This window comes from Carcharodon carcharias, chromosome 1, assembly GCF_017639515.1.
Source record: "Carcharodon carcharias isolate sCarCar2 chromosome 1, sCarCar2.pri, whole genome shotgun sequence".
NCBI classification, from domain to species: domain Eukaryota; kingdom Metazoa; phylum Chordata; class Chondrichthyes; order Lamniformes; family Lamnidae; genus Carcharodon; species Carcharodon carcharias.
This window is the reverse complement of record NC_054467.1, coordinates 21,421,054-21,443,347: the sequence shown is the minus strand read 5'-3', so window position 1 is coordinate 21,443,347 and position 22,294 is coordinate 21,421,054. Positions and strand designations below refer to the sequence as shown.

At 45.7% G+C, this 22,294-nt stretch overlaps 1 protein-coding gene across 1 annotated transcript in view; it reads left to right on the top strand.

Annotated features, from left to right (window-relative positions):
• Positions 1-22,294, top strand: part of LOC121282709 (limbin-like) — a 189,155-nt gene that overhangs the window by 95,577 nt on the left and 71,284 nt on the right. The window contains exon 16 of the mRNA XM_041196490.1: positions 8,755-8,883. Coding sequence (XP_041052424.1) covers positions 8,755-8,883 — 129 coding nt within the window. The remainder of the gene's footprint in view (positions 1-8,754; positions 8,884-22,294) is intronic.

The window sequence follows — 22,294 nt, the reverse complement described above, 5'->3', positions numbered from 1 at the left end:
AGTGAGAAGTGACTGAGAAGCATTCTGGGAGAAGTCAGCACAATCACTGCAAACTCAGAAGGGCATCGAGGAGAATGACTCTTGCACTCAGCAGGAGGAAGAGCATCCAACAGAGGGTGGTAGTGAGAAGTGACTAACAAGCATTCTGGGAGAAGTCAGCGCAGTCACCGCAACTCAGAAGGGGATCGAGGAGGACCCACTGTCAAAGAACGGAATAGCCCCAAACATTACATTGCTGTAGTGCTTCCATCACTTCCTCCTCCTCAAACCAAATAAAAAGAGAGAGAGAGGGAGAGGCAGTACCTTCAGGGGTGCACAAGACCTACAAGGGACAATCTTCTGAAAGTGGATTTTAAAAAAAGCAGCTGATTGGTGAGTAAATCCTGGTGAGTTTTCTTTTTCAATCTATTAAAGTAATTAATTGCTAAATACTGAGGTAGGAGCTAAAAAAAGTATAGAGTAGTACTGTACAAGTATAATTAGTCAAGAAACAAGGTTCCTAGCTAACATAAACAAGGCCCCGAGCTAGCGTACTTTTTAAGGGAGTAACTAGCTTAATCGAAAGGGATGTCATGGTAGGAGAGCTCAGACCCGTGATATGCTCCTCCTGCAGCATATGGGAAATGAGGGACACTTCCAGCGTCCCTGGTGACCATTTTGCAGCAGGTGTGTCCAAATGCAGCTTCCAGCTAACCAGATTTTAGAGCTGGAGCTGCGGTGGGTTGTGGATTGTGGAGCATGCACCATGCTGAGCTAGTCATGGATAGCACGTTTAGCGAGGTGGTCACACCGCAGGTGAATATTACACAGGCAGAAAGGGAATGGGTGACCATCAGGATCAGTAAAAGACTCAGGAAGGTATTGCGGGAGTCCCCTGTGGTTATCCCCCTCTCTAACAGATATACTGCTTTGGATACTATTGGGAGGATGGCCTCTCAGGGGAAAGCAGCAACAGCCAAGTTCATGGCACCGTGGGTGGCTCTGCTGCTCAGAGGGATGGGAGGAAAACAAGTGGCAGGGCAATAGTGATAGGTGATTCAATGGTTAGGGGCACAGACAGATGCTTCTGTGGCCACAAACGTGAATCAAGGATGGTATGTTGCATCCCTGGTGCCAGGGTCCAGAATGTCACGGAGCGGCTGGAGGACATTCTGGGGAGGGAAGACAAACAGCCAGTTGATACCAACGGCATAGGAAAACTAAAGGATGAGGACCTGCAAGCTCAGTACAGGAAGTTAGGAGATAAATTAAAATGCAGGACCTCAAATGTAGTAATCTCAGGATTACTCCCAGTTCCACGTGCTAGCAAGAGCAGGAATAGGAGGATAGACCAAATGAACACATGGCTGGAGAATTGGTGTAGCCGGGAGGGATTCAGATTCTTGAGGCACTGGGACCGGTTCTGGAGAAGGTGGGACCTGTACAAACTGGAAGGGCTGCACCCAGGCAGAGCTGGGACCAGTGTCCTTGCGGGGGCTTTTGCTAGTTCTGTTGGGGATTATTTAAACTAGTGTGGCAGGGGGATGGGATCCCAGGAGTAGGATCAGATAGGTCAGATTCAGATCAAAAAAATGGAGGTAGAACATTAGCTAGGGACGTTGTGATAGACATGGAGTTACAGGAGAAGCAAAGTTTACAAAGTGTCCAGCAAGGGAAGTTGATGGGGTTAAACTGTTTATACTTCAATGCAATGAGTATTACAAACAAGGTAGATGAGTAAAGGGCAGCAGGATGTCATTGCTATAATGGAGACCTGGCTAAAGGAGGGACAAAACTGGCAGCTTAATATCCCTGGTTATAGTCTTCAGACACGATAGAGTAGGAGATAAAAAAGGAGGGAGGGTAGCACTAATGGTTAAAGAATCAATTCCAGTTGTGAGAAGGGATGACATACTAAATGGGTCAACAAACGAGGCTTTATGGATTGAGCTTAGAAATAAAAAAGGGGCAGTCACACTACCGGGGAGTATACTACAAACCCCCAAATAGTGAAAGGGAGATAGAAGAACAAATATGTAGGCAAATTTCTACTTGTAAGAACAAGAGGGCAACAATATTAGGAGACTTCAACTATCTTAATATCCACTGGGATTCAAACAATATAAGGGGCACTGAGGGAGAAAAATTCATGCAGCATGTCCAGGAAAACTTTTTCAATCAATTAGTGACAAACCCAACGAAAGGAGATGCAATTCTAGACCTAGTCTTGGGGAACGAAGAAGGGCAAGTGGGTGGAGTGACAGTTGGCGACCATATTGGGGACAATGATCACAATTCAGTTAGATTTAGCAAAACCATGGAAAAGGACAGAGGTAAGGCAGGAGTAAAAGTCTTGAACTGAGTGAAGGCAAATTTTGCAGAAATGAGAAGGGACTTGGCTGAGGTGGACAGGACAGCACAGCTGGAGGATAAAACAGTGGAAAACAGTGGAAAACAATGGAACGCACTAAAAAGCGAAATCCTAATTGTACAAAGTAGACATGTCCCCTACAAAAATAAGAGTGGTACTGCCAAATCTAGACCCCCTTGGTTGTCTAGAGGAATACAGGGGAAGATCAAACAGAAAAAGAAAGCGCATGATAAGCATGGATTTGTTAAAGGAAGGTCTTGCCTCACAAATTTGATTGAATTATTTGAGGAAGTGACAAGAAGGGTTGATGACGGTAGTGCAGTGGATGTTGTGTACATGGATTTTAGCAAGGCATTTGACAAGGTCCCACATGGCAGATTGGTCAGGAAAGTAAAAGCCCATGGGATTCAGGGTAATGTGGCAAACTGGATAAAAGGTTGGCTTTGTAACAGGAAACAAAGGGTAATGGTCGATGGATGCCCTTGTGAATGGAAAGTTGCCTCAAGTGGTGTTCCACAGGGCTAGGTGTTGGGGCCCTTGCTGTTTGTGTTATACATTAACAACTTGGATGTGAACGTGGGGGGCATGATTGGGAAATTTGCAGATGACACAAAGATTGGCCAAGTAGTGAAAAGTGTAGGGGATAGCCATAATCTCCAAAACAATATAGATGGGTTGGTGGAGTCGGCAGTAAAGTGGCAGATGCATTTTAGCATAGAGAAGTGTGAGGTCATACATTTAGGAAGGTCAAACAGTTACAGGGATTACACAAAAAATGGGAATATACTAAGAGGGGTAGATGAAGTGAGAGATCTTGGCGTACAAGTACACAGGTGCCTGAAGGCAGCAGTTCAAGTAGATGAGGTTATAAAGACGGCAAATAGAATGCCCTCCTTAATTGGCAGGGATATAGAATATAAAAGTAAGGATATAATTTTGGAATTGTATAAAACACTGGTGAGGCCACAACTGGAGTATTGTGTGCAGTTCTGATCACCGCATTACAGGAAGGACGTAATAGCTTTGGAGAAAGTGCATAGGAGGTTTACAAGAATGTTGCCAGGGTTAGAAAAATGTAGCTACGAAGAAAGATTGGATAGGTTGGGGTTATTTTCCTTAGAACAAAGAAGGTGACTTGATTGAGGTGTACACAATTATGAGGGGAATAGATAGAGTGGACAGGATAAAATTGTTTCCCTTGGTGGAGAATTCTAGAACCAGGGGACATAGATTCAAGATAAGTGGCAGAAGATGTAGGGGGTACATGAGGAAGAACTTTTTAACACAGAGGGTAGTGGGTGTCTGGAATTTGCTGCCCAAGTTGGTGGTAGAGGCAGAAACTAAACTCTTTTAAAACGTACCTGGATCTGCACCTTAAGTGCTGTAAGCTGCAGGGCAATGGGCTGGGTGCTGGAAGGTGGGGTTAGAAAGGGCACCTGGGTGTCTTCGGGCTGGCATGGACAAGATGGGCCGAATGGCCTCCTTCTGTGCTGTAACTTTTCTATGGCTCTTTGGTGTGTCTATTTTTCCTAAAGATTACTGGTAAAACTTAGTGCAATGAGGCATTTTTATTATCAGCAAGGTAAAGTCCAAAGACATAGTGAAACAATGGGCGGGGGAATGTTGAAGTGCAGGCGCACAAGAGGCATGCCTCCGATCGGCGTCCCCGACTGGGGGCACTCTGCTATTTTATGTGGCCTGCCCAACGTGAGGCTAAGTGCTGCCTCAGGGAGATCGGCTCTACAATAAAAAAAATATTAAAAATAGAAATAATAAATTTCCCTGACATGTCCCCTCATGTGACAATGTCATGAGTTGGGACATGTCCGTAACTTTTTTTTAAAAACTTTAATTTTTTTAAAAAACCTACATGAAACCTCATCCCGCCCGTGGATGAGGTTTCAGGCTTTTTCTGAAGCCCGCCGGGTCTCCTGGCCTGGCAGCCAACCTTAAGGTTGGACAGGTAGGGTCCATTAATTGCTTCAATGACACTGTCGATGGCCTCAGTTGGCCACTGACAGGTTGGCAGGTGCACAGCTGATTTTGCTGCGCCCCCGCCTTCCTGAAAACTTAACTGGGGCGGGTCAATGTCGGGAGTTCCGCCCGATACCACCATGCATCATTTTACACATCAGCGCGTTGCCCCGCCCCCGCTCGCTGGTGGGAAAATCCTGCCCAATGGGTATTTGCATTCAAAGGGTGAAATATTTATAAAGGAGAGAAAGCTGCGTATAAGGGAAGGCAGCCTAAGATTCAACAAGTATGAAATGCCTTCAGCCTGTATGTACCAAACTGCTGCTGCCAGGGACGAAAGTTAAGAGAACTCACTTTGAACGTGACTGTTCAGGGTATCGTTTACTTTGCCTGAGGGTAGAATTTAGCCCTCGATGGGCGAGCGGGCCCCACTGGCTTGGCGGTGGGCAGACAGCCGACCCCCACCGCCGAAACAGGGCCCGCCACCATTTTGAGTGGGTGGGCCAATTAAGGCCCACCCAGTGGCCTGCCCGACAGGAAGTGCTATGCGCTTCCTGTGTGGGGGGTGGGAATCCCCAACTATCATGCGTTCTTTCGCTAATGCGCGTGATAGAGCGCACTGCTCCCTGAGGCAAAGTGCTGTCTCAGGGAGTTTACTGACAGGTAAGAAGAGTCAAAAAATAGAAAAATATTAAAATTATTAACATGTCCCCCTCATGTGACAATGTCACACAAGATGGGACATGTTAATAAGAAACACATAAAGTTTATTAAATTTAAAAAAAATGGAGATGAAACTTCATCCCACCAGTGGATGAAGTTTCATGAATAATTTGGAGCGCACTGGGGCTCCTGGCCTGCCCGCCAGCCTGAAGCTTGGATGGGCAGGGTCTTTAACAAGGTTAATTAGCCTGTCAAATCAGCTGTCCGCCCGCTTTCCTGAAGATTTAAATGGGCCGGGATGACGTCGGAGGTTCCTCCCGACATCATCCTGCATCATTTTCCCCTCGCAAGCGGACCCCGCCCCCAAATTGGCAATGGGAAAATCCTGGCCTGAATCTTTTAAAATCTAAGTGTTATACTGTTGCCTTAATGAAGGTGTAAATAAGAATCAGATTAACTAGTGGACTTAAAAGTTATTGAAACAGAAATTTGTACACATATGTATAGCTTGCAATCGTTTCTTTTATTAATAAATGTTTAATTTAATTTTATTAAAACCCTCTTAAGACTCAGTGGTCTTATTATTACTGAATTAAAAGCCCACATCTTGAAACATGCAAATTGAAAAATAGTTGTGACAGTTGTTTCAAGTTCCCCTCTGGGATTTGAACAGCTCAGCATTTACCATCTGCTGTGTCATAACACCACCGAAAACTGTAAAATCCAGCCCAGTGTAACTGTTGAAACAAAACATATTTGAGACCCTTTCCAACGTAGCTTAGTGGCCTAGTTTTATATCCTATCATCATACACTGAGCAGTGTGATTCTTTAACATTTATATGTTTGATAAATAACTTTCAAAAACAGTAACTATATTCTTAATTATGTTTATTTATTAGGATGGATCAGAATAATAAAACCCTCCACTTTGGTCAGAATTTTGCCATCGGCGAGCAGGGGGCGGGGCCTGCTCACTGACATGGGATGATGTTGGGTGGAACCCCCGACGTCATCCCGCCCCATTTAAATTTTCAGGAAGGCGGGGGCGCAGCAAACTAAGCTGCGGGCCCGCCAACCTGTCAATGGCCAATTGAGGCCACTGACAGGATCATTAAAACAAGTAAAGGACCTGAGCCCCGGGCAAATAGAGAAAACATGAAACCTTATCCGGATGAGGTTTCATGCAAGGTTTTAAAAATTTTAATAAACTTATTCTGTCAACTATGAACTTGTCCAATCTCATGTGACATTTTCACATGAGGGGGACATGTTAGGGAATTTTTTTTTCTCTATTTTTAATATTTTTCAAAGTGTCAGCGATCGCCCTGAGGCGACACTTAGCCTCAGCGAGATGTGCACTCCTTCGTGCGCATGCGTGAAAGAGCGCACTCTCGCTTTTAGGGAATCACCCCCGCCTGCACAGGGAGCACATAGTGCTTCCCAGCGGACATCACATTGGGCAGGCCTTAATTGAGCCACCCACGTAAAATGGCGGTGCGGCTCACATCGCTGGCGGGGATCAGCTCCCCACCCGCCGGAGATTGGGTCGGGCCCGCCCACCCGACGAGCAGAAAATTCTGCCCATTGTCTTTGTGAGAATTGTACTGCGTCCCCATCTTAAAACAACAGCAGTTACGAACAGCTCACTGCGATCTAATGTTACTGTAACACCCAGTGAATGGCCTGGATACTGCAGTACCAGTGGATGCTTAGAATAAGATATTCTCTATAACTGAAGCGATCAATACCATTCTTGTTGCTGGCTAGAAATCCAAGTTCAGGCTGGCATTAACTTTTTTGCTGTATTTCAGCATCCATGAAGAAAGGCCCAGGTTAGGGGTAAAATAGCAAACCCAACCGGTGGAAAGCAAATGGTGTTGAACTCCCAGAATTGGAAACAGTTCTGTGCTTGTGTGGTTTAATCCTGAAACACCAACGAGCAGAAATCTTTTTCTATCATTGATGACCCAGGACTGAGTATATACTGATCGCTCTTACTGATTGTAGTGATTTATGTTAAAATGTTCACACTGATATCGCTCACTGATGCTGACGTGTTATAATTTAATGTCTGGGTGAGCAATTTAATTTGCTTCTCCAAGCAGCGGGTCCTTTGATCTGTTCACCTTCATCTTTCTAACTTGATATTTTTTTCCAATGTGAAGTGACAGTTTTGCTTCATGGTTTCTTTATGGTAATTCCACATTAAAGTGTATGAACCTCAGACTGGGTGGCCTCATGATATTTAAGAGCGCATAGGAATTTCTAGCTGAAAATAGGCCAAGGTACGCCTAGTTCAACTTTTACCACTCTGGTAGTCACATGATACATTGATAATGGAGTTGTTGTTGGCTCGTCATGGCAAAGCCAATTCTGTCAGACCTGAGCCAACCCTTATGATACCCCTATCCATTGATGGCTTTCATCATTGGAAAGAACATGGTCACAGTTTTTTGAGGGTGTCACTTGGGATGTTTTATACCTGTGCAAATTTATTCTGCGTTAAGTTGGCACAGCAAAATCAATTTCTATTCTAGCCTTACTATGAATATTACTATAATACGTGTGAAAGGAATTTGTGGATAAATGCATTCAAGTGAAGAGATGGAGTGACTGAAACAGAAATGGACATTTATGGTTAAATAAATGTGGTGTGGTGTTTTTTTTTTACTGAGAAGTGAGTATTGGGGTTTATAACAGAAGGGTGAAAATAAACATTTACTAGTTTTGGCTGTAAGTAAATTCAAGAGAAGGTATAAGGTTTGACGGGGAAGGGTAGGCATTCTTGGATGCCCAATATCAGGAGCACTTCAGGCCTCACTATTAAGGTGCAGTGGCCAGGTGAATTTCTAGGCCAAATTATAAATGAAAAAATGTCATTTAAAAGTGGTTTGTATGAGTTCTCCTAAAGAAGGGATATAAATATTGCCTTACTGTGGGGAACCTGAAAATCTGTAGCAAGTGCAGTGTATTTCCATAACTTCAGCAGGAGTACAACATGATGACTGTAAACTAGGCTAGGGATGAGTATGTGAGGACAGAGTCTGCACGAGGGGAGGCAGGATCTCCACTTATCAATTGGTTCTTGGGCCTCAGATTGGTCCAAATTGAGGCTTGCGCCTCCAAATCTTTGGACGCAAGTTTTTAAAAGTGGGTTTTGAATGAGCCCACTAAACAAATGTGCAAGTTTCATCCAGGGAGAGAGCAAGCCCACCTTCCCCCTCCTCCATGCTCAGTGGTCCTCTGCTGAGCTCTCTGGCCTTATGTCAACGCCGGGCACTCTGGTACCAGAACCCGCCATTTCGTATAATAATTAAGGGACCTTTTCTTCATCCCATGAAAGTTGCAGGATCAGTGACTTTTACTGAGGTGAGTTGCTATGCAAATTTCCTGGGTCAATGTATTCCACACGTTAGAAACTGTGGGCAGAATTTTTCGACCTGCGGCCGGGCGTGCGCCCGACCCGAACGGGAGTGAAATAGCGCGCGATGACGGGCGAGCGTCCCGATGTCATCCCCCCCCGCCCACCCCGGCAGCGCTGAGGCTCCGAGCGCGTCTTTCACGCTGGCTGCCCGCTAATTGGCCAGCTAGCGTGAAATTCGCAATCAGGGCCCGATGGCGCATGGACTCAGCTGTTCCTGGGCCCACCCACCGCGCCCACACGATGAAGTAAAAATCCTGCCCTATAGTTTGCACCTTTTGAGAAAAAGCACTTACTTTTTTGATGATTAATACAAGATTTTGTGTCTGCGTCCCTCTTCGTTAGGACAAGTTAAAGACTAAGGAATTGGGACATGGCGACCAGATCAAACTGGCAGCTCTACAGGAACGTACGCGGGTCAAAATTAAATTGCACGAGGAAGAAGAGAAAAGAGATGCTGAAGAAATGAGTGTGGTAAGCAGGATCAAAAAGATAAGTACTGATAAAGTGATTGGGAGTAGGAAACTGTGGAAGCTACCTGTTTGAAGAGACCTGGATTTGACTGTTCAGGCTTAATTTGCTGACAAAGAGCTATGATGGGGCACAGTTAATTTTCTAGTTCTTGGCATAACACAAGTGTTGGCTGCTGAACTTCATATTCTGCAGTCTCAGAATTATAGTCCAATAAAATCACAGCCTTTATTTTTGTTATGGATAGAACGAGGTTCCAGCCAACACACAACACCAAGCCACAATACGAACTCAATTCTCTAACTAGTTGAGATTATCTACTGTGGTCAGTAGGTAGGGACATGTTTGCCAAATCTCACCTGTACGATTAGTAGCATCACTGTGAGAAGGGAGAAGCCAAGTAGTTTAATTAGCTCCTTCCCCAAGAACTTAACAAGCACTTTCCAATGAGCTGTCAGCGAGTGGGAAAAGGCAGCCAGCTGCTGACAGCATGGGCGTATTATATTGTAGAAATAAACAACAGACATACTGACAGTGTCATCACTTCAACTCGGAGATATGTAAAACTTACAGCAGGATAGCGGGCCATTTGGCCCAACCGGTCCATGTTGGTGTGTCCCTCACACAAGCAATTCATTCCAATTCAATTTACCTCTCCTGTTGCAATAGTCAATTGTGGACTTTTCCCTTCATCCACTTATCCAACCTAATCTTCAATAGTGACATCGGAGGGCATTTTCAAGGAAGAAAGAAGGAATAACTTGCATTTATATGGTGCCTTTTATGGTCTCAGTGTGTCCCGAAGCATTTACAGCCAATAAAGGACCTTTGAAGTGTAGCCACTTGCGAAATATATGAAATTTTAACCCCCTGCCCCCCTCAAATCACGTAGGTTTGTGTTGAATTCAATGTAAAAGTGATTAGAAAAAAAAACCTCAAACTCAGCTCCAACTTGGCTGCTTCTGGTTTTACGAGAGGAGTGTTTGACATTCACTCCCAGGAGGCGGGCTGCTCACTCAAATATTATAATAAAGCTGTGTGCCTCAGATTTAATCTCCATTTTAAATTTTATGTATTTTACGCTAATGGGCTGGATTTCCCAACCAGGGTCACTCTGCCCCTACCCCACTAATCAATGCCTCTGACCACCACTCCCTCCATGATGCCTCTGACTCTAGGGTCAATCCACAGCCCACAGTCTGTGGTATCTCCTCCCCATTCTCGCTGTACCCTGATACTGATGGCCTCCCAAACGCCTCTTGATCTGGCTGGCTGCAGCCGAGAAATGGAAATAAAATGCATTAACCAGGCCCCGCTTTTAAATTTGGCAGAACCTGAGGGAAGCCCGTTCTTCCAAGTATCTCGACCGCAGAGCAGGCCGCCACTCCGACTTCCTGCTCCCGCCCCCGCCCCCCGCTACATCTGGGCTATCTCAACCAGTAGCACTGGAGTGGCTTTTTCCAACCAGATAACTCTATGGCCAGGATATTTTGGTTGGCGAGCGGGGGGCGGGGCCCATTGGCCGATGCGTAAACTGACGCGGGAAGATGTCAGGCGGAACTCCCAATGTCACCCCGCGTCATTTCAATTTTCAGGCCGGTGGGGGCGCAGCCGAATCAACGGCCTATTGAGGCCATTTAAAAAGTAATTGACTTAATCAACGGACCTGCCCGTCCAACCTTAAGGTTGGCGGACAGGCCGGGAGCCCTGGCGGGCTTCAGAAAAAGTGTGAAATCTCATCCACGGGCGGGATGAAGGTTTTTAAAAATTGAGTAAAGGTTAGAGTTATTAAAGTGATGGACATGTTCCAACCCATGTGACAGTGTCGCATGAGGGGACATGTCAGGGAAATTTTGTTTCTGCTCCTTGACCATTTTTAAATTTGGTGTCGATCCCCCTGAGGCAGCACTTAGCCTCAGGGAGATGAGCGTGCTCTTTCACGCGCATGCGCTAAGTTCGCGCTCAGCCCGCTCACCCTCCTCCACCCCCATCCCCACACAGACAACGGTCAGTGATGCCGCTTGCGGTTCACATTGTACGGTCCTTAATTGGCCCGCCAACGTGAAATCGCGGGGTGGTGCCGATCGCAGGTGGTGGTCAGCTTCCCGACCACTGTCGCCTAGAACCCCCACCAAGGGCAAAATTCTGCCCTTTGTGTCCAGAGGCATTTCCTGACATCAGCCCTGAATGATCTCATTTTAAGGTTGCCCTGCACTCCCCCACCAGAGGAAAGAGTTTCTTTCCTCTTACCTTATCAGATCACCTCAGACACCGTTGTTGGATCATCCCTTGGTCTTTCAGTGCTCGAGGGACTATCAGAGTGCAGTTGATGGGAATACCCCAACCAAACTGCCCCACATGAAAGGAATCTGAGCTTAACTGACCATAGGCTGGGATTTTCTGGCCCCGCCTGTTGCCGTGGTCTTCTGGTGCCACTGAAAATCAATGCACTTTTGGCTGGCCTGTCGCATCCACTGTGGTGAGTCCCACCAAGAGAGGGCCAGAAAATCCTGGACATGGCTACTGTTATTTCATGGAAATTATCATGCAGATACATAAACACACACTGACAGGCGTATTTTCTGTATAGATTACATGGATAGCTGTTTTTTTACTTGAAGAAAATTGAGACTGATTATGTTAGTATTTTGGCAGACGATGGTTTCTGTGGTTTTGGAGTTCTGGTGCGCCCATTCACTGACAGGAGGCGCAAGATTCACCACATGCTGTGCGAGTTTGGCATGAGGTGAGTGAAGTGCTGGGCTTTTCAAAAACAGGTTGAATATTATTCTGCTCTTAAAACGTTGCTGCCATGTGTTCTTGCTGCCAGTGCATCCACCTTCATCAATATGGCAGTTGCCGCACTTCTTACTGGAAATCTTACCACATTTTTTGTCTGACACTTTTGGCTGAATTTTGCCGTCGGCGAGCAGGGGTTGGGGCCCGCTCGCTGGTGCGCAAAATGATGCGGGATGACATCGGGGGGAGCCCCCAACATCATCCCGCCCCATTTAAATTTTCAGGAAGGCGAGTCTGCAGTGAAATCAGCTGTGCGCCCGCTGACCTGTCAATGGCCAATTGAGGCCATTGACAGGATAATTAAAACAATTAAAGGACCTTCCCGTCCAACCATAAGGCTGGTGGGCAGGCCAGGAGCCCCAGCGGTCAATAGAAAAAACATGAAACCTCATCCACCGGCGGGATGAGGTTTCATGTAGGATTTTAAAAAGTTTAATAAAGTTTGAGTGAAATTTATTAACATGTCGGAGAACATGGGCAGAGAAATGGCAGATGGAGTTTAATCCAGACAAATGCAAGGTAATGCATTTTGGAAGGTCTAATACAGGCAGGAGTTATAAAGTAAATGGTAGAACCCTTAAGTGCATTAACCGGCAGAGGGATCTGGGTGTACAAGTCCACAGGTCACTGAAAGTGGCAACGCAGCTGGATAAGGTAGTCAGGAAGGCATATGGCATGCTTGCCTTCATTGGCAGAGGTATTGAGTATAAAAGCTGGGAAGTCATGCTACAGCTGTATAGAACCTTGGTTAGGCCACACTTGGAATATTGTGTGCCTTTCTGGTCGCCACATTACCAGAAGGATATGGAGGTGTTGGAGAGGGTGCAGAGGAGGTTTACCAGGATGCTGCCTGGTCTGGAGGTTATTAGCTATGAGGAGAGGTTGGAGAAACTCGGATTGTTCTCACTAAAGCGACGGAGATTGAGGGGCGACTTGATAGAAGTTTACAAAATTATGAGTGGCATGGACAGAGTAGATCGTCAGAAGCTTTTTCCCAGGGTGGAAGAGTCAATTACTATGGGACATAGATTTAAGGTGAGAGGAGAAAACTATAAAGGTGATGTGCGGGGCAAGTTTTTTTACACAGAGGGTAGTGAGTGTCTGGAATTCGCTGCCAGAGGAGGTGGTGGAAGCAGGTACGATAGTGGTGTTTAAGAGGCAGCTAGACAAGTACATGAATGGGATGGGAATAGAGGGATGCGGACCCCCAAAGTACAAAATGTTTTAGTTGATGGGCAATATGATCGGCGCAGGCTTGGAGGGCCAAAGGGCCTGTTCCTATGCTGTGCTGTACTTTTCTTTGTTCTATGTCCCATCTCGTGTGACATTGTCACATGAAGGGGACATGTTAAGGATTTTTCTATTTTTCTATTTTTAATGTTTGAACAAATTTCAGTGATCTCCCTGAGGCAGCACTTAGCCTCGGGGAGATGTGCACTCTTTAGTGCACATGTGCGAAAGAGTGCACTCTCACATTTGAGGGAATCCTCCCCCCCCGCCCACCGGAAGCATAGCGCTTCCCGCTGGATGTCACACTGGGCAGGCCTTAATTGGCCCACCCACTTAAAATGGTGGCGGGGCCCGCTTCTCCGGTGGGGATTGGCTCCCCACCCGCCGGAGATTGGGTTGGGCCCGCCTGCCCGGTGGGCAGAAAACTTTGCCCTTTAGGAACATAGGCCTAAAAGCAAAATGCTGCGGATGCTGGAAATCTGAAATAAAAACAGGTAAAACTGGAAAAACTCAGCAGGCCTGACAGCAACTGTGGAGAGAGAAACAAGAGTTAATGTTTTGAGTCTGTATGACTCCTCTAGGCCATTGAACAACTCCGGAAAGCAGATGTGATACAGCCCAAATTTCTAGGCCTGTCTTTTTTTTTGGTTACTTCTTGTAGAAGTCATTTCCAGCGATCCTTTTGAACTGAAGGGCGTATATGTTTAGTGATTGAGAAGTGTCCTGGCTCTGCGCATAGTAATGTATGCTGGAGATAGGCCAGCATTTACGTAGTTCTAAGATAAAAGCAAAATACTGCGAATGCTGGAAATCTGAAACAAAAACAAAAATAGCTGGCAAAACTCAGCAGGTCTGACAGCATCTGCGGAGAGGAATACAGTTAACTTTTTCAGTCTGTATGACTCTTCATCAGAACTGAGGAAATATAGAAATGAGGTGAAATATAAACTGGTTGAGGGGGGTGGGACAGGTAGAGCTGGATAGAGGGCCAGTGATAGATGGAGGCAAAGAAGAGATTGCCAAAGATGTCATAGACAAAAGGACAAAGGGGTGTTGACGGTGGTGATATTATCTAAGGAACGTGCTAATGGTGACATTAAGGGTAAAAAGCAGGACAAGCAAGTGACAGATGGCCCTAGTGGGGGTGGGGTGGGGTGAAAGAATTGAAATGGGCTAAAAGGTGGAGATAAAATGGTAGATCAAAATAAATTTAAAAATAGGTGGGAAAAGAAAAATATATTTAAAAAATGATAAATTATTGGGAAAAGGGGGATCAGAGAGTGGGTGGGGATGGAGGAGAGAGTTCATGATCTGAAGTTGTTGAGCTCAATGTTAAGTCCAGAAGACTGTAAAGTGCCTATTAGAAGATGAGGTGCTGTTCCTCCAGTTTGTGTTGAGCTTCACTGGAACATTGCAGCAGACCAAGGATGGACATGTGGGCATGAGAGCAGGGTGGTGTGTTGAAATGGCAAGCGACAGGGAGGTCTGGGTCAGGCTTGCCATTTCAACACACCACCCTGCTCTCATGCCCACATGTCCGTCCTTGGTCTGCTGCATCTCAGTCCAAAATGGCTTGCCCCATATCCTAAGACTGTGGCCCCTAGTTCTAGACTTCCCAACCAGGGGAAACATCCTCCCTACACCCAGTAAGTCTAGCCCTGTTAGAATTTTATACGTTTCAATCAGATCCCCTCTCAATCTTCTAAACTCTAGTGAATACAGGCCCAGTCAAACCAATCTCTCCTCATCCGACAGTCCTGCCATCCCCAGTATCAGCCTTGTGAACCTTTGCTGCACTCCCTCTATGGCAAGTATATCCTTTCTTAGGTAGGGAGACCAAAATTGCACGCAATACTCCAGGTGTGGTCTCACCAAGACCCTGTACAACTGTAGTAAGACATCCCTACTTCTGAACTCAAGTCCTCATGCAATGAAGGCCAACATACCATTTGTTTGCCTAATTGCTTGCTGCACCTGCCTGTTTACTTTCATTGGCTGGTGGTACAAGGACACCCAGATACCTTTGTACATCCACATTTCCCAACATTCAAATAATATTCTACCTTTCTGTTTTTCACACCGAAGCGTATAATTTCACATTTATCCACATTATACTGCATCTACCATGTGTTTGTCCACACACACAACTTACCTAAATCATCCTGAAGCCTCCTTGCATCCTCCTTACAACTCACAGCCCCGCCCAGTTTTGTGTCATCAACAAGCTTGGAAATATTGCATCTGGGTTCCTCATCCAAGTTATTTATATATCATGAATAGCTGGGGCTCAGGCAACGATCCCTGAAGTATACCACTAGGCATTGCCTGCCATCCGGAAAAAGACCCATTTATTCCCACTCTCTGTTTCTGATCTGTCAACCAATTCTTAATCCATGCCAGCATATTACCCCCAATCCCATGTGCTTTAATTTTGCCCACTAGCCTCTTATGTGGGACCTTATTAAAAGCCTTCTTGAAATCCAGATACAGCACAACCACTTGTTCTCCCTTATCTATTCTACTAGTTACAACCTCAAAAAATTCCAGTAGATTAGTTAAGCATGATTTCCCTTTCATAAACCCATGCTGACTTTGTCTAATCCCGATAATGCTTTCCAAGTGTTCTGTTACCACGTCTGTTATAATAGAGCGTAGCATTTTCCCCACTACTGATAATAGGCTAATTGGTCTGTAATTCTGTGTTTTTCATCTCCCTCCTTTTTTAAATAGTGGGGTTACATTTGCAATCCTTCAATCTGTAGCAACTGCTCCAGAGTCGATAGAATTTTGGAAGATGGCCACCAATGCATCCAATATTTCCAGGGCCACTTCCATTAGTACCCTGGGATGTAAATGATCAGGCCCTGGGGATTTTTCAGAGTTTAACCCCATTAATTTCTCTAGCACCATTTTTTCACTAATACTGATTTTCTTTAATTCCTCCCTCTCACTAAACCCTTGGTTCCCTAACATTTCTGGGAAATTATTTGTGTCCTCTTTTGCGAAGACAGAACCAAAATATGTGTTCAATTCTTCTGCCATTTCTTTGTTCCGCAATATAATTTCCTCCGTCTCTGACTGTAAGGGACCTATATTTGTCTTCGCTAATCTTTGTCTCTTCACATATTTATAGAAGCCCTGCAAAACGTCTTGGGTCATTTCATCGCATTAAAGGTGGTAATATGTATATATAATATATATAAAAAGTTGTTGTTATTAACTACTCATTAAACTCACCATGGAATGTTAGGACTTGCAATGAATAGCTTAAGCAACTTTTCAGAGATGTAATAATTGTTAACATTTGCTAGTCAAACTCCGACACAAAAAGTGAATAATTTAAAATATAAATTGTTGTGACCGTTTGAAATTTGACATTCTTGCATTTGTCCTGATGTGTGCAAGATGAAAAACTTCAGCAACATGTCTTTCTTTGCAGAAATATTCAAGTTCTATACTGCCAAGTATTATGATGTCCAGCTGAGGTTACCCCCTGGACAAACCTGATCCCAATGTGGAAGCCAGCTTGATAGATCCTAACTTTTATTTGTTTGTTTAGATACGTGGAGAGTAGCTACTGAACAGAATCACAGGAGTCAGCTGATGAACTTTTAACAAATGAATAAAACATTTATTCAACAACAAAAGATGAACTATATTACAATACTCCTTCATTCATAACTATACCTTTACATATATATACAGATTTGTAAGGATAACACAATTTACAAAAGCTATCTTATACTTCAATGTCCACTGTAAGTGCATAGCCCATGTACCAATAGGCACCCTGTGGTCAGACATACCACACTCTGAAACAAAGTGACAGATGCCACCTCAACCAGATGCAATGGATCTCTCCGCAGCAACGCCCCAGCCGCTTGTCACACTGTGAGCCGACCAGATTCTGAACTCTGCCTTTCAAATGAGGGTTTCCAATCTCCATTTTCCAAGACCTCACTTTGGAATCTTCTCCCAAACCGATGCTTTCTCTCAGATGCCTTCCACAAGGGTTCACCTCCAAGGTTTCAAACTCTCCTTCCGATGTCCCTCTCCCCTGGCTCACCACATGCATTCAGGCTGCCTTCCACGCTCTCTCTCTCTCTCTCTCTCTCTCTCTCTCTCTCTCTCTCTCTCTCTCTCTCTCTCACTCACTGACTCAGCCACCAACAGTACCATTGTTTCACATGCCCATAGCAAAGAGTTACAGACCTTCGGTTGTCTTTGGACCTTCTGACTTCTCAAGCCTTCATCTCTTTAAGCTTGAAACTTTAAACTTGAAGCTTGGAGCCTTTCACTGTCCCTCACTCTTAATTTCATTAACTGGATCTCTTCCCAGGTTCCTGTGCTCCCTTTGACAAGAAGGTCTTCTTGGGACTTTTCCCTGTTTTCTGTCTCATCCCTTTGGCCTTGGGACCTTTTTGGTTCTTTTGGGAAATCTGCAACTCCCTCTCTGTGTCCAGTCTCTCTGGGGTTCTGGCTTCAAACTGAACTTAAAATTGCTGTTTCTTTAGTTTTTCTGTGTGTGTTTGTGGGAGGGACCTGCTTCTCTGGACCCCTGTTGCTATGCAACAGCCAAATTCTTCTACCCTTGTTTGTTTAACCTAGCTGCAGCAGTAGTAAAAAAACCTATTAGAAATGCAGGCACCTTTTTAAAGTGAAACTAAAACTCAGTTTGACCTTTCTTAACACACAGATACAGAAATACAAATCGCAGTTGAACTTTAAAGCTAGAACTCATTCCCAGCATCTACAAATACCAAAATAACTTACTCAAACTATCTCTATTTCCCAACACAAGTGACTGTTTATAAGTTATTGGGCAGGATTTTCTGCACCTGCCCGCCGCTGCAATCTTCCAGTCCCGCCACAAGTCAATGGACTTCTGGCTGGGGCACCACCTCGCCCAGGGCGGGTCCCACCCACAACAGGGCTGGAAAATCCCGGCCAAATTCTGGGGTCTCATTTCCTCAGATAGTGAAATAATGGAGATTGTAGAGGTGTTAGACTTTCCTTTCTTGTCTGTCTTGATCCGTAATCCAATTTTTCTTTCCGCTTCTTTGCTTCCCTTTCTATTCTAATTCACTATCCTCAGTTCTTCCTCTGTTTCTTTCTCGACCCTTAGAACCTCATTTGTTGAGATACCCTGTTGGTCTCATTGTTTACCAAGATCCCTGATGTCCCATTGCCTTCACCAGGCCATTATCAGCTTGCTCTTCCAGCACTTTACCAGACAAAACAAAAATTAAGCTGAAAGGTTCAGGAAACTTCCTAACAAACCGGGCACCCCATGGGATGCCCCACTGCAACAAATCCATTGTAACTCAGTGGAGTCCTTTTAGGTAGAGCTGATAGGGAGCATGATTTTTGCAGTTTAAATCCCTGTTACCACTCTAAGCACATCGCAAAGCAAAGGATGAAAATGGCACTCCAGAATTTAGAAATTCTTACATCAACACTTTCTACAGGAATATTATTATTGATTTCAAGTCCTTTGGCCCTGCACAGTTGGTGATCTTGTACAGACACTCCAAATGCGTCACCCGATATTACTCCCCCACTGTTTCAGAAGCATTGTTAGCATTATTATTTCAGTGAGTATAAAGCTCCACAAAAATAGTGCGGATAGGAATTTGTTCGTATGCTGCTATCACATGCGTTAATTTGAGGGCCATAGCCTTTACTAAACATAATCAGAAGCGGTGGAAGTACATGAGTTGGTCAGCCTTTCATCCAATGAAGCTAGCTCCTGAAACGTTAGCCTTTCACATGTGCAAGTTACTGTGCATTTCCACCACTTTTTGCATTTCTTCTGAATTTCCAGCAGCCACAGTTATTCTTTTCACATAAAATGCTGTTAAGCTGTTTGATAATTAATAGCTTCCTCTCTGCATGACTGTGTAAATCCCAGATGCAGCAGGATGAATTGCCAAGATGGGAATGCTCTGCAGCTATTTCACTTGACTGTTAAAAGCTGTGTCTTATCACCAACAAATTACTCACCCCTGAACGGAGCTGATGGATTCTATAAGTTGAATCAAACACCTAACATGTGTTTGAAAGATGCGATTCAAAATATCACCTGAAGCGTTTTAATAAATCCAGGATCATATTGGACATCTGCTGCTGCTAAGATATATGGAGATGCAATTCAGATTGAGAAATGTCATTTGAAGTTTTTTTCCTTTGGAATATTGGAGGCCGTTTGTCTTTGGAGAAAAAAAATCTTTTAAAATGTAGTTTTGCAGTATTTCCAAACGGATAAATAGTAACATAGGGCTGAAGTTTGTGCTGATCAAGTGGGCACACACCCGACCTGCTCGAGCTTAAAATGATGCACGATGATGTGTGGTGAGGGTCCTGACGTCATTGAGCACTTGCATAATATTTCAGTTAGCGGGCATGCTTGGGAGTCAGCGGCGCGTCTGTCGACAATTAACAGGCCTCTAAAGGCCAATAAAGTAATAATTGATGGGTGGCAGCTCTGTGCCTCAGGGAGCTTTCATTGCGCACACCCGTGCGCCTGTACTGACTTCCGCACTCGCCCCACCCCCACCCTGGCAGTGCTGAGCGCTGCAGTGCGTGTTTCTCGCTGGCTGGACATTCATTGGCTCGCCCGCGTGAAACCGATGTTGGGGCCCGATCGCTGGTGGTGGTCGGCTTCGCAACTGCTCCCGGGCCTGCCCGACAAGGTAAAAACCTTGGCCATAGAAACTAGAATAGGCCATTTAGCTCCTTGCGCCAGGTCCGCCGCTCAGTGAGATCATGGCCGATCTGCTACCAAACGCCTTTGCCCTACACACATTCATACTTGTAGCTAATAAAAATCCATCAATCTCAGTTTTAAAGTTAACAACTGATTTAGATTCAATCCCCATTTGTGGAAAAGAATTCCACACTTCAGCCATCCATGGCGTGTAGAAGTGTTTCCTAATTCCACTCCTGAAAGATCTGACCCTAATGTTTTGTCTATGCCCCCAAGCCCAAAGGCAGAATTTTATGGCTGCATCATGGCGGGGGTGGGGCTGTAAAACAGGGCGAAATATTCAAAAGTCCATTGACTTTGGTGGGACCGGAAAATCCCGACAGCATAAAAGTTTGCCCCCAGAGTCCCCGACTAGCAGAAATAATTTTTCCCAATCCACCCAATCTGTCCTCCTAGATACCTTGAAAAATTTGATCAAATCACTTCTTAACTTGCTAAATTCAAAGGTTTGGCCCAGCAACTAAAGGTCAGTCAGTTAACCCTCAGTGACGGGAAAGCTTTTAGAAATGATAATCTGGGACAATGTGAGCTCCCTTGCACAACGATGGATTAGTTAAGGAAAACCGGCATGGATTTGTTAAAGAAAAATAGTGTTTAACTAATTTGATTCAGTTTTCTAAAGAGTTAACAGAGAGTCATTGAGCATAATGTGATTGACCAGGTGCACATAGGCTTCCAATAGGCTTTTGATGAAGTGCCACATAGGCCGGAATTTTATGCATGCCCTGAGGGTGGGTTGGCAGGCGGAGGGCTGTATTGAATTGAGCGCCATGGCAGCAATGCACTGCCTACCACCTACTCACCTGCCCCCAACCTTATAGGTATCTTTTCTGCAGCTGGGAAGGTGTCAAGAGGCCCACTGATACGTGGGCCAGCTGATACCCTTAAGTGGCTGATTAAAGGCTATTTAAGAGCCTCTTTTTGCAGCCACTGAGATTTTACCCGTGGTCAGGGGAGGCTGGTGTGAAATGACCAAGCGGCCCAGTAAAACTTGGCGAGCTTAGTGGCTGGGCTGGGGAGAGAGGAGGGGACAGGGCTGCCTCCTAGTTGGCCCCCCTGTGCCCATCGGAGGTACAAACTCCTGCATTTCTCTCTGCCCTGCCCCGCCCTGTCGATCCTGGTCCCTCACGTCCCTCACTGGGGCCTACCAGCCTGGCCCCTGGTGAGATCCTGGACTTGCTTGGAAGTTTGGGCTTCATGGTGCTGGTCTTTGGGAACTGCCTGCAGTTCCAGTAGTGGCCACTGTTCCAGTGGTGCTGCTGAGACAAGAGAACCACCAGCCATTTGATGGGCAGCCAGCTCTATGAGGCAGGACTTCCTCCATGTTGGAGGCAGAAGGCCTGCCTCTAGCCAATCAATAACGCGCTGGCCATTAATGGCTGCAAGGGGAGCTGGACAAATGCGGGTGGGCTCTATGCCAACTTTATGCCAGTGGAGCGGGGAACTTGCCCCCAGCCTAAAATGAAGCCTGTAATAGGCTTTTCAATAAAGTTGAAGCACATAGAATCAAAGGGTCTGTAACAGCATGCATACGGAGTTGGCTGAGTGACAGGCAACAGGCCGTGTTGGTGAACAGTTACTTTTCGGACTGGAGGAAGGCATACGGTGGGGTTCATTTAAGATTGGTATGAGGAACGTTGCTTTTTTTGATATATATTAATAACCTAGATTGAGGTACGCAGGGCACAATTTCAGAATGGCACAAACCTTGGAAGTATTGGCCCGAATCTTCTGAGCAGCAGCGATGTTGAGGGGATTGCCGCTGTGCTCAAAAATTCCCTCGAATCAACACTGCTATGCATTTCTTCCAGGGTCTTCGGATCCCAGCTTTCACAGAAATATGCAGCACAGCACCCCTCAGGAAACACCATCAGAGTGGATTAGAGCCAGGGGAAGGCAGGACATGCTGCCTCTTTACGGCATTAGCTGCCATATGGTAAATTTAAAGGTCCAGCCTGAATCTTGGTAAATGGATGAATGAATGGGTGGAGTGGATGAAAAGGTGAAGAGGTGAGTGGGTAAATTGGTAGGCAGGGTAGGTTGGTGAGGTGTGTAGATGAGCATGTGGCTGAGGTGGGTATTGGGTGAGGTGGGTATTGGGTGAGGTGGGTATTGGGTGAGGTGGGTTAGTGAGTAGGTGGCCGAGTGGGTAATCGGGCCAGGGGTAGTTGGGTTGGGTCAGGGGGTAGTCAGTTGGGGGTGGGTTGGGGGGGTTAGCCGGGTCGGGAGGGTAATAGGGCGATCGGGAGTGTAGTCAGGTAGTCGGGGGTAGTTGGATGGTCGAGAGCAGTAGTCAGGTCGGGGGATAGTCGGGGTGGTCAGGAGAGGTAGTTGGGCGGTCAGGGGTTGTGTGTTCGGGACGAGTAGTCGGGTCAGGGGGTGGTCAGGTCAGGACAGTATTCGGGCCGGGTCAGGTATGGGGGGCTAGTTGGATTGTGTTGGGGAGTAGTCGGGTGGTTGAGGGGTAGTCGAGTCAGGTCAGGGGTTATTTGGGAGATCAATAGCTGTAGTCCAGTGGTCGGGTAGGTAGTTGGATCAGGTTCGGTATGGGGGATAGCTGGGTCAGATCGGGAGGTAGTCAGGTGGTTGAGGGGGTCGAATCAGGTCAGCTTGAGAGTT